This window comes from Prorops nasuta, unplaced genomic scaffold (assembly GCF_024137725.1).
Source record: "Prorops nasuta isolate Cenicafe-Biocafe unplaced genomic scaffold, Cenicafe_Pnas_1.2 PNAS00004, whole genome shotgun sequence".
In the NCBI taxonomy this organism is placed as follows: Eukaryota; Metazoa; Arthropoda; class Insecta; order Hymenoptera; family Bethylidae; genus Prorops; species Prorops nasuta.
This window is the reverse complement of record NW_027116801.1, coordinates 2,159,869-2,173,747: the sequence shown is the minus strand read 5'-3', so window position 1 is coordinate 2,173,747 and position 13,879 is coordinate 2,159,869. Positions and strand designations below refer to the sequence as shown.

At 35.2% G+C, this 13,879-nt stretch overlaps 1 protein-coding gene across 11 annotated transcripts in view; it reads left to right on the top strand.

Annotated features, from left to right (window-relative positions):
* The window catches only part of Octbeta2R (Octopamine beta2 receptor), a 132,844-nt gene extending 124,457 nt beyond the window's left edge, over positions 1-8,387 (top strand). For 10 of the 11 annotated variants that reach the window (XM_066725046.1, XM_066725048.1, XM_066725051.1 and 7 more), the window contains one exon: positions 160-8,387. In XM_066725046.1, coding sequence (XP_066581143.1) covers positions 160-250 — 91 coding nt within the window. In that variant the 3' untranslated portion in view covers positions 251-8,387. The remainder of the gene's footprint in view (positions 1-159) is intronic. The other variant, XR_010822422.1, reaches the window with a different exon arrangement.
* Positions 8,388-13,879: the final 5,492 nt, after the last annotated feature.

The window sequence follows — 13,879 nt, the reverse complement described above, 5'->3', positions numbered from 1 at the left end:
CTATATATACGCACACTACTACACCATGCTATTATATATATATATATATATATATGTATAAAATATATACTTTACGCTTATAGACAGTTTTGCAAGCAATACTGCATATCGAGTACCTTCTTTCTCCCATTTCAACGTTGTTACTTCTACTGTTTGCAGGTACGACGACCGAACCAAGAGCGTATACTCAGAAACTTATATGAAGCACATCGATCGACGAAGATCAAGCGAGTTCGGCAGCAGTCTCTGAGACGAAACCAAATTTACAGTAGATTTTAAGCACACGCGAGACAAACGTATAAACTGAGAAAAAAATTCGTTTGATTTCAATGAATTTTATTGGATCCAAGTAAATATTAGTATGATTTGTATCCGTTCAACTAATTTATTTAAGATTAATGAATAAATTTACATTAAACGAATCACACGAAGTAAATATTTATTTAATTGTAATATATTTTAATGGAATGAAAGAATTTATTGTTTGATGCATATGAATATTTATTTGATTTTAAATAGATAATAATTTGAATTACACAGCACTTATTTAATTCAAAAACATTTAATATGCCTAAATCCTTTATATCGTGCTTTAAATGCATAATCGTTAAAGACAATTGTATATTCATGCAAACTTAAGGAATATACAGTTGCGTATATGAAACATATGTTTTTTTCAAAAGCTCATTTCATTTGCACTAACGATTAATATATTCTGATTCAACCAACTTTTACGACGTCATATTTGTCATGTCACTGATACGTCATTCTTTGTAAAGATAAATAAATATATGTTTCATTTTATGGGATAGTCACTACAATTAAAAAAATGTTTATTGTCACCACTCATATACACAGTTGAAATAAAAAATTGAAATAGATATTTTATGACGTATCAATGACGTTGTAAGGTAACAAGTCATTTTTAAAGGAACTTTTAATTTTGTAGATAATAATAACTACAAATAATTAATTTATAGCAAGCAATTAAATATTCGTTTACAGTAATGTAATAAAATATTTTAAATTTAGTAAAGTAGTAATTGTTCGTCACTGCTAATTTTCTCTTCATTTAATTATTTACTTTGAAGCTGTACGTCAGTACATATACACAGTACTTTGAGCCATATCATTATTTATTTCACTTGAAGAAATTAGTTATTTTCTTCATAACCTTTATCATGTCCCTCAATTGTATTCAATGAATACGTTTCTTCACCTTCAAACATTCTAATTTTTCACTCATTTTGCTGAAATATATTATCAAATAATATTTCAATAATACATTATAGAAAAACATACTTGCTATAGAACATAAGTTGAAACCATTCACTTACCTGTTATAACAGTTTGAATATACTAACTGATGTTTTGTCATATGCAAACCGAATAGCTGAGTGTCACTTTTGAGAAAATTTGAACGACTCTCCACCTCGTGGTAGGAAAATCAGTTATTTTATTGAGATAAATATTCTTTTGAATGAAGCAAACGTAGATATTTAAAAAAAAACTTATTTATTTGATAAAAATAATATATTTTATAAATTAAAACATTTTTTTTGTAAACTGGCGATACACTTGCTTGGAAATAATGGTAGACTAGCGACTTCATTAATAAACTTGACTAATGTATATTAGCGGTAATAATTTTCAATTATTGTCTTTCAACTTACCAAGTTAGTCTATTACAAGTTTTGTTCATGGAAAAGAAAAATCGCTTTGTTTAAATAAATATTTATGCATATAATTGTTAATTACTAAATACTTGAAATCTTGGTCAAACAATTTAAGCATGCATTAAAATTAAACAAACGTATATTCAATTTTACCAAATAAGAAGTTTCAATCAATTGAAATAATTCACTAAACACAAATATGATAATGCGGAGCAAAGTGCAACCTTTTTTACTACTTTCAACTATGCGCATGAATTATTTTTCATTTAAATATTTAATTTATTTGAATGGGAAGGAATAGTTTATAATGTGCAATAAATATTTATTTATTTTGTACTTGTGCTTCAAGCGATCCTATATTTTATTTTCTTTTTGGTAAATATGTTAACGTGAAAAACATATTTTTGAACTTCTTCAAATTGGTATTTAAATAATTAGTTGAATTAATTTAAGCGTGAGGGTCGTTTTATTTCAATAAATAATATTTAAGAAAAAATCATACTTGTTTGTTTCAAGTAAATTCCGTTCAGTAAATTTACTTCTTAATGTCAATTAATTCTTTATTTCATTTAAATAATATATGTTTGAGTGAACCAAATGTCATTTAATTCAAATAAATAAAATCCAAATGAATATATTCGTTAAATGTAAACGAATTTTTTTCTCAGTGCGCTAGGAATACTTTTTAAACAAGAGTCTGTTTGACACTTGCAAAGACGAGGGGTACATATACATTATATATACATATATACGCGCGTGTGTAAGTGCGTGGTCCAACATTGTATTCGTTTAGAGAATAGTGCGAATGGCCAATCGTGCGTACACCTATACACACACACACATACACACGTGTATACACGATCATGCATACGTAAAAACACACGTACATACTGTACACACATAGATCGTATCGTATATTGCCAAAGTTAGCTCTTAAGTCTGCTTTCGTAGCCAATGAAAGCAGCTGGGACTCGACGCGAGAATTCGCCAATCGCGAATTTATCAGTTTCGCGACAATACGATTCCCGTCGAGTCCCAACGATGCTCGCGACGATGTTAACGTTTAAGAAAAATCTTGCTGTATCTCTCGTGGTTGCCGAGTCCGAAACTCGGATGATCCGATCGGTTCGTGCTCCTCGACCGTTGCGTCGAAGAAACAGGAGGAATCACGCGCGTTTCAGTTCGAAGCTCGGGAGCTTCGCACACACACACACACGCATACATAGGTTTCATATTTTCCCTCAGACCTTTCGTTCGATTTCGGGAGAGAGATCCACGCGACGCACTCGTTCATCGCAAGAGACTCTCGTAAAGGGGATACATTGGCCTCGCGAATGCGTCGAATCGCGTTAACGAACGTTGTACGCGCTGTACACGCTCATGATTTTCGGCTCGTGATAATTTTTAAGACTTTAATTCAAACAAAAGCCGAGCGCTCACTCGCACGCACGTAGCGACTCGGTTTTTGGCTGCTCGACACACACACACACAACTACATCGCGGTGTTTATTCGTCGATACCAGCAGCGATCAGCTTTTGCTCCCATGGAGGATTCCAAAGTCCCAGTTCTCCAATCGTTCGTCTCTTCGTGGACCTTCGTCACCAAGACACGGATACTTAACGCGTCGTTATCAATGTCCAAGAAGGAAGCAATAACCACTTATGGCCTAATTATTGTCGTCTATTGTCAGCTTTGATAGGAGCTACACCATCCCCCCCCCCCCTTCCATCTACCACGATGCTGCAGCGAACGCGTTGAGCGAGAGAGGATGACTGCGCTCTGGAGGAAGACGGACTCTGGGAGGAAGAGTGTTTATGGAGAGTAACGTCGAGAGGAGCTTTTTCTTCAATTAAATGTTATACGGAAGCTCCAAAGATGGACGATTATAATTGCACAGTGATAGCATCAATTCTATATTGTTATTTATCTCTGGTCGCTTGTGAAAGAGAATTGTTGAATTAAGTTTGCTGAGGTATACGGTAATTTATAGTGTGATAATTAGATCGCATCGCTGAACGATCGTTACGATATTACGTTGAGTATATACTCCCGAATGAAATGCTCAAGAGTATATGTATTTGTTGAGAGCGTGTATACTGTAAGCGAAATTTCAGGAAGCGTCGACGCTTAATGATAATGCGCGTCAGTTGCGAACGAAGAACAACTGATAACGACTTAATCGTGTAGAAGCTACCGCGATATTCCTTCAAAATACTCCTTTATTTTCAAATTGGTCGCCTCGAATGTTTCGTTGCGAGAGAAACCAAATTTTCGTCCCTTCCATTTGATGCTTGGTATACACTACATATATATATATATATATATATATATATTCGCGCGGAGGCTTTAATTCTGTCACGTGGATATTAAAAAAAAGAAACTGTAAAACACCCATGATTATTATGTTGCAAACAGGGCTTGTTCGCGACAAAGAACTGATGAAAAGCAATGCGGTATATTATAGGCTTTCTTTTTTTGTATAAAATTAACGTCGATTTTAATTTTATCTAATTTAATTTAATCTCATCCGTCACGCCCCGCGTAGGGAGCTTTTGCGAAGAAAAACATTAACTAATTAAGTTACGAATCATTGTATTTATTTTTATAAATGTATTTATTCTGTCGTGCATAGCAGTCGCATTTCATTGAATTTTTAATTTGCATGTCTGATCGTCAATATCGTACCGTAGGCTAATTGCTATTTCGTATGGATTAACTTCATTTCAATGTTAACGATACGAATTTTTAATGTGAATTTCATTCGATCGTCATTTACCGTTTCGCCACGAAACACCATTTTCAATGAAATTATGTATATTTATTTCTTTTGTAATTGGAGCTGAGGATAACTCATTACAATATTCGCAAATCATGGATTGTAAATATTTTGTAAATATATATACTATATGTATTATATGATATATATACACATAGATATATCTATCCCCGATGAATACCGAAATTAATGAGAGTGCAATAATTAATAATTACTAACCTTCCGAATTCAAAGTACTACAACTAGCTTTTCCAATAATATCCTGCGTATTAACAATCGAACGAAAGTAAAGTATCGTTGTTGATGATGATGATGATGATGGGTATACTCGTGCAAACGCGTCGAAGAGGCACAAACAGCACGAACGTTTCAGTTCGAGAGTAAAGATTCTAAGCAATTCCTGAAAAGCTTATTGTAAAATACACAGGATATGAACGTGAAAAATGTTATCGATTAATATTAATCAATTGATTTGTTATGTATAGTGTATTATACATTTGGCTTGTTATATGCAATTCGTCGCACGCGAAAAGAATTTAATTATGACCCTGGGGGTAAAACATACATGTAAAGGGATAGCTCGACGCGTAGTCTGCAGCTGAAAAAATTTTAATTAAAACTTTCGTGCAGCTCATTAATTGTAAACTATCTTTTTCGCAAAGGAACATTAACATATTTTTCACCTGTGAAAACCAGAAGTGAGGAGATAATGAAACTCGCGCGCGCGCGCGCCGCATTCGGAGAACCGAGCAGCCACTGTCTACGAGTGTAAGTGAAAAAATATAGCACCTTTGGTAGTACATTAATTTGCGGGTATTAAAACTAATGCACCTAGATACGCATTATTTACATGGGAGTACGATCTATTCGCGAAATATACTGCCGAGAAAGTTGAGTAATCATTAATTTATTGCAAAACTGTAAGCATTATGGATGGTTATTGCCAACAACTGTAGAACTGATTTCTACCTCTCCACCATCCCATCCCCATCCACCTCCACATCCACATCCTCTTTTTCTCTCCATCGATTTTCCACGTCCCTTCTCATTTCATACAATAAAAATAAATTTTAATGTGATTTCACTTTTTTACCATTTTTTCTTATATTTATTTGTACCGCATGGCGCAAGTTTACCCTTTTCCCTCTGAGTTTTTTTTTATTCGATTCCACTGTTACGAATAATACCGCAGGATTTCTACCTTTATTTTATTTATGGACAAACGGTAAAAATCAAGCGGGTGTACTTGACACTTTTGGATTGAAAGAGCGAACCACTCAGCTGTCTCAGTGTGACGTTTACTTTCCATTCTTTTTGCTTATGGATTCTCTTCCCCCCCCCCCCCCCCCAATAAAATCAATTTTTTCTCTTAGCTGTCTTGCATTGCCGATAAAACTTTTCTCCAATTCAACCCGTACAGCGACAAAAGATTTCATATATTCAAATAAACGCTATAACGAGAAAGAGTCTCCTTCGATCGGCGTGAAAATTTAACGATAAAATACTTGTACAGCGCCTTAAACGAAAAATCATTAATCAAATTCCTCTTTAATATTATCATGATAGTCTAAAAAAATGGTGTGTAGAATTTCTCCGCGAGTTTGTGCCGAGCTTAAAGAAGAAAAATTATGTAGCCAGATGTGATAACGATTAAAGATTAAGGCGAGCAAGATATTCAAAGTTTTCAAACGTAATTCGTTATGTTGTAAGTAATGTGAAACTCATTAATGTTTCGCGGTGTCGCCCACCTATCAAAAAGCAATGTTGCAACGAAATTGTATAAACTACACGGCTGCACACAGACAGTATACAGATTAGTGTAATTTTTCAATGCTTCAGAAAACGAGTTTATATACGACGGAGTGCTAATGGGATACATATGCGCAAAACACACACACACACACCATTAAACATTGAGACACGTGGGCAATGGTCTCGGTAACTCAAGCGTTTTAGATGACACTTTCACTTTTAAAATAATGACGCTCGTGTGTTGTAGTCGAAAATAAACAGAGTTTCGTACACAGTGTAACAGCCAGTAGCGATATATAGATATTTTTTAAGATAAAGTGTCAAAGAGCTCGTGACGACGATCATTTTGATGGTAATTAAACCGATCGGCGAATAGTCGCTTTATTTATTCGTTCAAAGAATATCTTAAAAAGGTTCTTGCGTTATATGTATTCAGAGCCAAAGCTAGTCAAGCATGCTTTCAATTTGAAAGGAAAACAATATTGTTATGTAATTGAATAATTAATTGCGAAATATTCCAAAACGTTTGGAGAAAAATAGAAAATAAAATATTTGACTAGTACAAACACTCTTGAAGCACATTTATTTAAATTTTTGACTCGTTTGAATTTTATCAACGATCTCATTTAGTCGCTCGCGTATAATCTACAGATACATCGTTTTTCAATATTTTGTAAAATTGTGATAAAGGTATTTTTTATTTCCAAAAAAAAAAACAATTTAGTTGTATTAAAAATTAGCTTTTATTTTGAAACGATGCATTTATCGAGTATACTTTTACAAATTAAATGAGCTCATGGATGAATTAAAATCGAACCAAAAATGTAAATTTTTTCATTTAACAAGTCATGCAGAGAAATTGAATATAGGTAATAAAAATGTGCGTTAGATGTCAATGTGTTAAAAATTTATGTAACATTCTCATATTTTCGACCATTTCAAAAATATCACGAGTAATTATTCAATTGTACGACAGATTATTATTTAAAATTTAAGAAACACGTGTGATTAGTAGTCTGAATAGACTGCAAGAACCTCCTTAAGGATTTGCTTTCACCGTACGAAACGATTTGCGATAATACTACGAATTCATATTGGAGAACGTACAATGTACCGTGCTTTCAAGGAGCAATACAATGTTATCACGAGAAAACGGAGAAAAACGTCGCGCTTTTCACGGGAAGCAAGAATCCTATTATAAGCCATCAATTCTCACGGTAAAACGATCGCACAATTGTCGAGCATAAAAACCTCGAATTTCCAAATTGCTATTTTGCAGCTAAATTCCAGTAATCACTGCAGGTCGACAGGGAAACTCCCAATTATTAGCAATCTAACGAGACATCTTTGGCTGCGTCGACGTTTGTTAGAAATATGATTTGCACGTTTTTTACAAGGATATATTCAGAAGAGTAAGAAACGAGATGTGGATGGGAAGGGAAGCAACAACGCTTAATTTGCAATTGGAGTAATTAAAAAAATTACCACAGCGTTCGAGAGACTGATCGAGGCTCCGGTGAGTCGTCAATCGTTGCTGCAAAAACTTATCGCTCGTACACGATTATTAACGATTTTTAGAGGGATACATATTCAGTATATATATATATATATATATATATATATATATTCGCAAAGAATAAAAAAACATTTGAAATATTGAAACGCACACGAGGAGGATCAAGCTTTGACGAGGTTTCGCGAAATGTGTGCGTCTCTCGTTTCGTGCTGCACTGTATTTCATTGCGTCGTTTTTATTGACCGAATGCAACAAAGTGAGCTCGCTATGACAAGATTTACAAACATAATACACAGACAATCAAAAATAAGGCGTCGTAGCTCTAAAGAATCGTGTGTGCGTTTTGAAAAAGGGTACCGCTGCCCAATACCGAACAAACACTGTCGTCTCTATACAATTACATTCTCGGATCGTGAAATCGTATAATTAATAACTTGCGATGCGTGTTATATATATATATATACACGCAATAAACGAGAAAGAGAGAGGGAGAGATAGCTGAAATGAACTTTATATATATGTTTTGTACATATTAAGTGTATAATAAAATATCACTGTATAGCATATACACGAATTGTAGTCGAAAACGATTGTACTTTCAATGTTCACTATTTCTTTTTCTTATCAGTCATTTACCTGTTAAGATTCGTCGGAAATAAAGATTGTCTTTTGAATCTTATCGACCACTCGATAATTTTTTGCCCTGTCGTACATAGCGAGGAGAAAAATTCACGAGTAAACTATAAATAAATGCGAGTCTCCTCTCGAGGTATTTCCAGAGATTCCGCTGATGTAAGTAAATCGTATTGTACGGTTTACGATTGTGGAATTCCTAAATACGGGACAAAGTGGCGTGGTCCTAGCGTAGCCGTTGCGCATTGCAGCTACGCCAACACACGAGTACTGCTCTATACCCCCTACGTATACCTAATGCAGCTGCTGCTTTACGGTGCATCGCGGATACCTGGTGCAGCCTTTACAAGCTTACCATCTCCATTTCGTTCCTTTCCAACCTTACCCATCGCTATCAAAGCCACCCTCGCCGCTATTCGCTATAGCGATATTATTCCAAAATTTCCCTTCGTCAAATTGCAACAGCTATATACAAATTCTCCGAATAATCAAAGCGTTCCGAACGCACACAGTATCTACCACTGCACAGTGACCGTGCTTCATGATTTCAGGCCAATGCTTCTTTTCGTGTTTATCGGCCCGTTCACTGCGAGCCAATCTCTCCGAAGCTTAACAACACAGAGTCCTGATGGGACAATGGCCGGGGAGAAGGGATAATCGAGGGTTTCCTTGCAAAATTAATCGACGTCTTATTTAACGGAGCGAAACTTTTTAGGGGAATAGCTGAAGATGTGTATCGTCCGCGGGTAATTGTTGGGAGAGGAGAAAATCTTCGAGGAATCTTTTTCTTTTCTCGCTGGATTAGCTTTCTCGAAGAAACTTTGTCTCTTCGGGATCTGATTCGTAGAATCTCGTGCAGTGTTGAATGGCGAAGTACGTGAGTTAATTCGTGGACCGAGTTGAATCGGAAAAGGATAATTGGTTGAAGGGGTGGTATGGATTGGTCTGTCGGGTGGCAGCCGTGAGAAGAGATAAAGGGTTGCGATAAAGATGCATCGATAATAATTGAAGGGAGGCATAATTAAAGGGAGGTCGATCGATGTGTTTGTGATATACTATATATATATAGAGAGAGAGAGGGAGAGAGAGGTATAAGCCGGAGCGCTTAATATGTAAGGAGCTCATTTACGTCAGGATAGAGTCTATACGGAACTCAAGTATGTGACCTTGGTAAGGGGGTTGATTCGTCGTGCAGATTAAGCGCATGCAATCCTACCCTTTATTCCACTCTGCCAGTATTTTCCTTAAGGTATGGCCTCTTTAAAACCCACTGTTTTAAACCGACACCTTTCGAAGCTCCAATCTCCTTTTCGCTTTACAATTGTCCACTACCTTTGCTTATTCGTCACAATTAAATCAGTACCTTGGAGAACCAGTCATTTTGCCCACAGTATCGAACGAATCTCCATTCTAATTGAACAATCTTCCCATTCAGTAATAGGATATTACCCAGATAAGATAACACGCGATTGTCCGTAGCTTCTTGAATTAAACGTTTATTTGGAATAAATCAGTCTTCAATTTGCTTATTTTTTTTCTTTTTCTAATTTTAGTAGTTTGAAAGTGAAAGTAGAGAGCAGTCTCGCCCTTCCTCCCCATGCAAAACTGATTTCATTTCTTATAGAGATATGCCAGGGCTAGTTGGAGAGAGATGAAAAATGTGAGGATATCGAGTCAGTAGGGGGATTGAAATCTACTAGGATCCAGGCCAAGATTTCGATCTCCCATCTCTATAAAGCTATCGGATCCTCAATCATATCCCACCCTATTCATTTCTGTCTCGCATCCACGCTGCCATAGCACTGCAATTTAAAGCTCTTGCAGCTATTTTTTTCTCATTTTCTCCGCCCTTTTTTCCATCATAGCATCCAAGTTCTTACATCAAAATGAAATCGCCCTTCCTGTACCTTCAAATCTATCTGTTTCAGCAGAGACGTAAATTACATTTTTCTTCAACTTTAATCATTCCTTTTCTCTCGCGAATGGATTGTAGGATTGACTAGATTCTTAGTAATAATGGTCAATGATTAGATAAACTTGAATAATTACATAAGGTTTATTCGTTGATCGCTCGAGATGAGAAAGTTACTCGAAATTTATTATTTTGCAAGATTCTCATTTTACTCGTTTTCCATTTCTAATAATAAATAGATTTCTTTAAGGTTTTGTAACACTATTTTTAATGCAGCAAATTGATTTATACTGCCATCTGTACAATCCTAACTGAACTTACTTCGAGCTTTTATCTCTTGATACAGAAAAGATTTACAGAATCTACTTTATTAAGGCAAATATATGATAAAAGAGGTTTGGTTTGAGCTAATAGCTTTTGTCATTTGGCCAGTTTTTAGATAATTTTTTCATTGGCTTTTAATAACCTTTGGTAAAATTCAACTTTATTGATATGTATCTAGCGAATGCACATCACGCCAAGCTTTTTTGCTATACATCGGTATCTTATCGACACCGAGGTCGACAAGAAAGAGAATTTTCTCTCTGCAACCCCCAAGGGTCTCTATAGACACCCTCTCGTCGGTACTTTCCATCCCCTTTTACCAGTAAAACCTTCCACCATTACCATTTCAAAGTCTCTCTAGCTAACCAACGGATTCTCTCATTTGATATCAATCAAAAAGATAGAGTGAGATTGTACCGATATGCATCTCTCCAGTTCAAAAATTAAGACATTATAAAATTAAATAATAATTTATTAACATTTTAAGAATTTAAGAAGAATTTTTAATTTAATTGACCCTTTTATCTAACATCGAGTTAAAAAAACTTTGAGAAGTAAGAAATTTGATGAAATTAATATTTATTTTGTTAAATTTTAATGCAATCTTTATCTTTGACAATATCGGTGATTTATTATACAGAAGTATTCGAATAAATAAACAAATGTAGTGTAAGTATTTGAGGTAGTTTTTTTAGCAGTTTTATTGCCCCATGCTCCTCTGGACTTGCAGCTTCAGCGTGAAGCATTGCTGGTGTGATAGATTGCTGTAAAACGATAAATCGGCTACCCAGTGAACGTTATACGATTTATGTATCTAATTTTAACAAGACTGAGTAAATTCTGAAATTGTCACAGTTCCAATTTTAGATGGTGATATATTATTAGCAAATGAAATTAGAAATTGAGACAAGAACTCTTCATTGTCTTTGGATACTTTTCCTGTTTTCCTTTGTTTATCATTTATTTTCAATTTTAAAATGCCATGAATATTTTTTCCTCGAATTACTCTTATCATGGAGTATTTTTTTCACTTATTGCGTAGTAATAGAAATCGTCTAAATACAAACATGAAGGAAAACGATTCCGTCAGTGCGCTAATGCGATTTTCAAAGTAAAACTGAACCGAAAATAATTAAGAATCTAAAACACTGTGAATATTCCACCTGATTAACTGTACAATATTATCCCAAAATGAAAAAGTCGTATCAATGATTTCCTTGTAAAAATCACAAACAGCAACAAATTACTTTTCGTATGTAAATCTTTCATGGAGAAAAGTACTTTTTGCTAATTTTTTCTAACTACCCAGTATGAGAGCTTTAAAAGTCTCTTGCCTTAATTGTAGAGTATAAGAGGTAGACTGTGTCGACCATGTAAAAAGCAACCCATGAAACAGAATTAGAAAGATGTTTGCTTTCGACCTGACCATTTTTCCAACTTCTCATGATAAATTGCACGACTAACGTTTCTTTATGTTTATTTAACGAGGTCGCAGTAGAAAAGTTTATCACCGAGGAATTTGAAATCAAAGAGCATAGACATCCTTCGTGGCAAAAAAATGTGACGTCGAATTACCTTCTTCTGATGGAGAACAATCTCAGAGTTCCAATAGCCATCTCCACATTGTGCGAATGAAAAGGCTGGTTCTATTCTTATAGTTTGCACTTTCTTACGCACGTACGCTTACGTATAATGGCACATCTTTAGCCCGATCTTTTCGCCTTACTTCTAACTCCATTATCTGTTTTCTTTCATAAGCAGGACATTTCCTACAAAAGTCCATTCAAGAGGTTTTTGTCAACCTTTTCGTTGAGCCATCCGTGATATCCAACTACCACGTGTGTATTTCCCTACATTCAAGCACTATATATGTATTACAAAAAAAATCAATTAACCTCTTTAATAATTCGTGTCTCATATTGACGTTAACCACACGACCAATTGAAAATCAAAGTTAAACGAAAAAATGTTCAGTTATGATTTTTCTGGTCCAACCAATGGATTTTTTAAAACAGCCATTTTCCAACTTGCAGAATTTGATCGTGGAATTAAAAGCATATACAGCTGCTACGTCGCACTGGAGCACACAATCGAGCGTTCTGCCAGGGTGAATAGAATTCATCGAATATAAGATCGCTCCTCTAACCGTGGATAAATTTGCTTCGCGCAATCGCTTTTGCGAAGAAAAAATTCAATTCCCGCTTCTACAGCTTTTATCGGTGCACTATTGGCTCCTTGGTCTATCGCTGAGTGGTTGAAAAATCACGCCAATAATTTATTACTAACAGCGTGCATAGCGAGCAACGCGATATCGGTGAGAATTTTATGTTCCACCTCGGTCAAAGGACTTACTTATGAAAAAATATCAAGTCCCGTTGATGGAAATAGCACGAGAGTGGCATTTTTTTTCTTCGTGCATCAGAAAGGAGCAAGAAAATTGGCCACTGAAAACTAATGCAATTACCATAAGCTGTTCTCATTTCAGTCGTTTTTGTCTTATCAAATTTATTCCATAATTTCGTTAATCGTCGTAAAATTTTTGCAAGTGCCAATATGTGCGTCGCACATTGCTCGTTGGTGCATTTTAATATATTTCTCGCATAAAAGTAAATCGAATCAGTCGTCAAAACTATAGCGACTAGCTGCAGGTGCGATTGTGGAAAGTTTTGCATCTCTGATGTATGGAAATCTCTGTATTATTATAATACATTTGGTGGTAAATGTAGAGCATGGACTGCTTTGTCCAATCCAAACTTATATTACATCTATATAAACCTGGAATTTGGTCAGTAGTATGCTAATTAAAATTTAATCTAATCAAGGAACGGCTGATTACAGCAACGAAATGCGTAAGCCGTCGAAGCAATTATCGGGTCTGCGCACTCTTGTTCGTATATACCTTTACTTCCATCGTAAACTACGGATAATTAATCGGCTTTCTCCAGTTTTCCTTCTCTTCGTCGTATTTGCCAATCATTTATTTTCTAACGACTTTTTGTGCTTGATTATCCTCCCTCCCCAGGTTCCCCTTGTTAGAATTAAGAAAAAGTCTTATGTCGTAAATCACAATGTTACATTCAAAACGACAGCCACAAAGTTTGGCAGAGAATTGTCATTAAAAATCTGTGACAAGAAATGTCGAATATACATGATATAACATCGAGAGCACATAAAATTCCTTGATTCATCATTTTCCTCTCTCTCTCTCTTCCTGTTCACCGAAAAATCCACCCCACGTTTCATGGCATGATCCTGTTATCCCTAAATTCAATCATTGTGCTAAAGACAT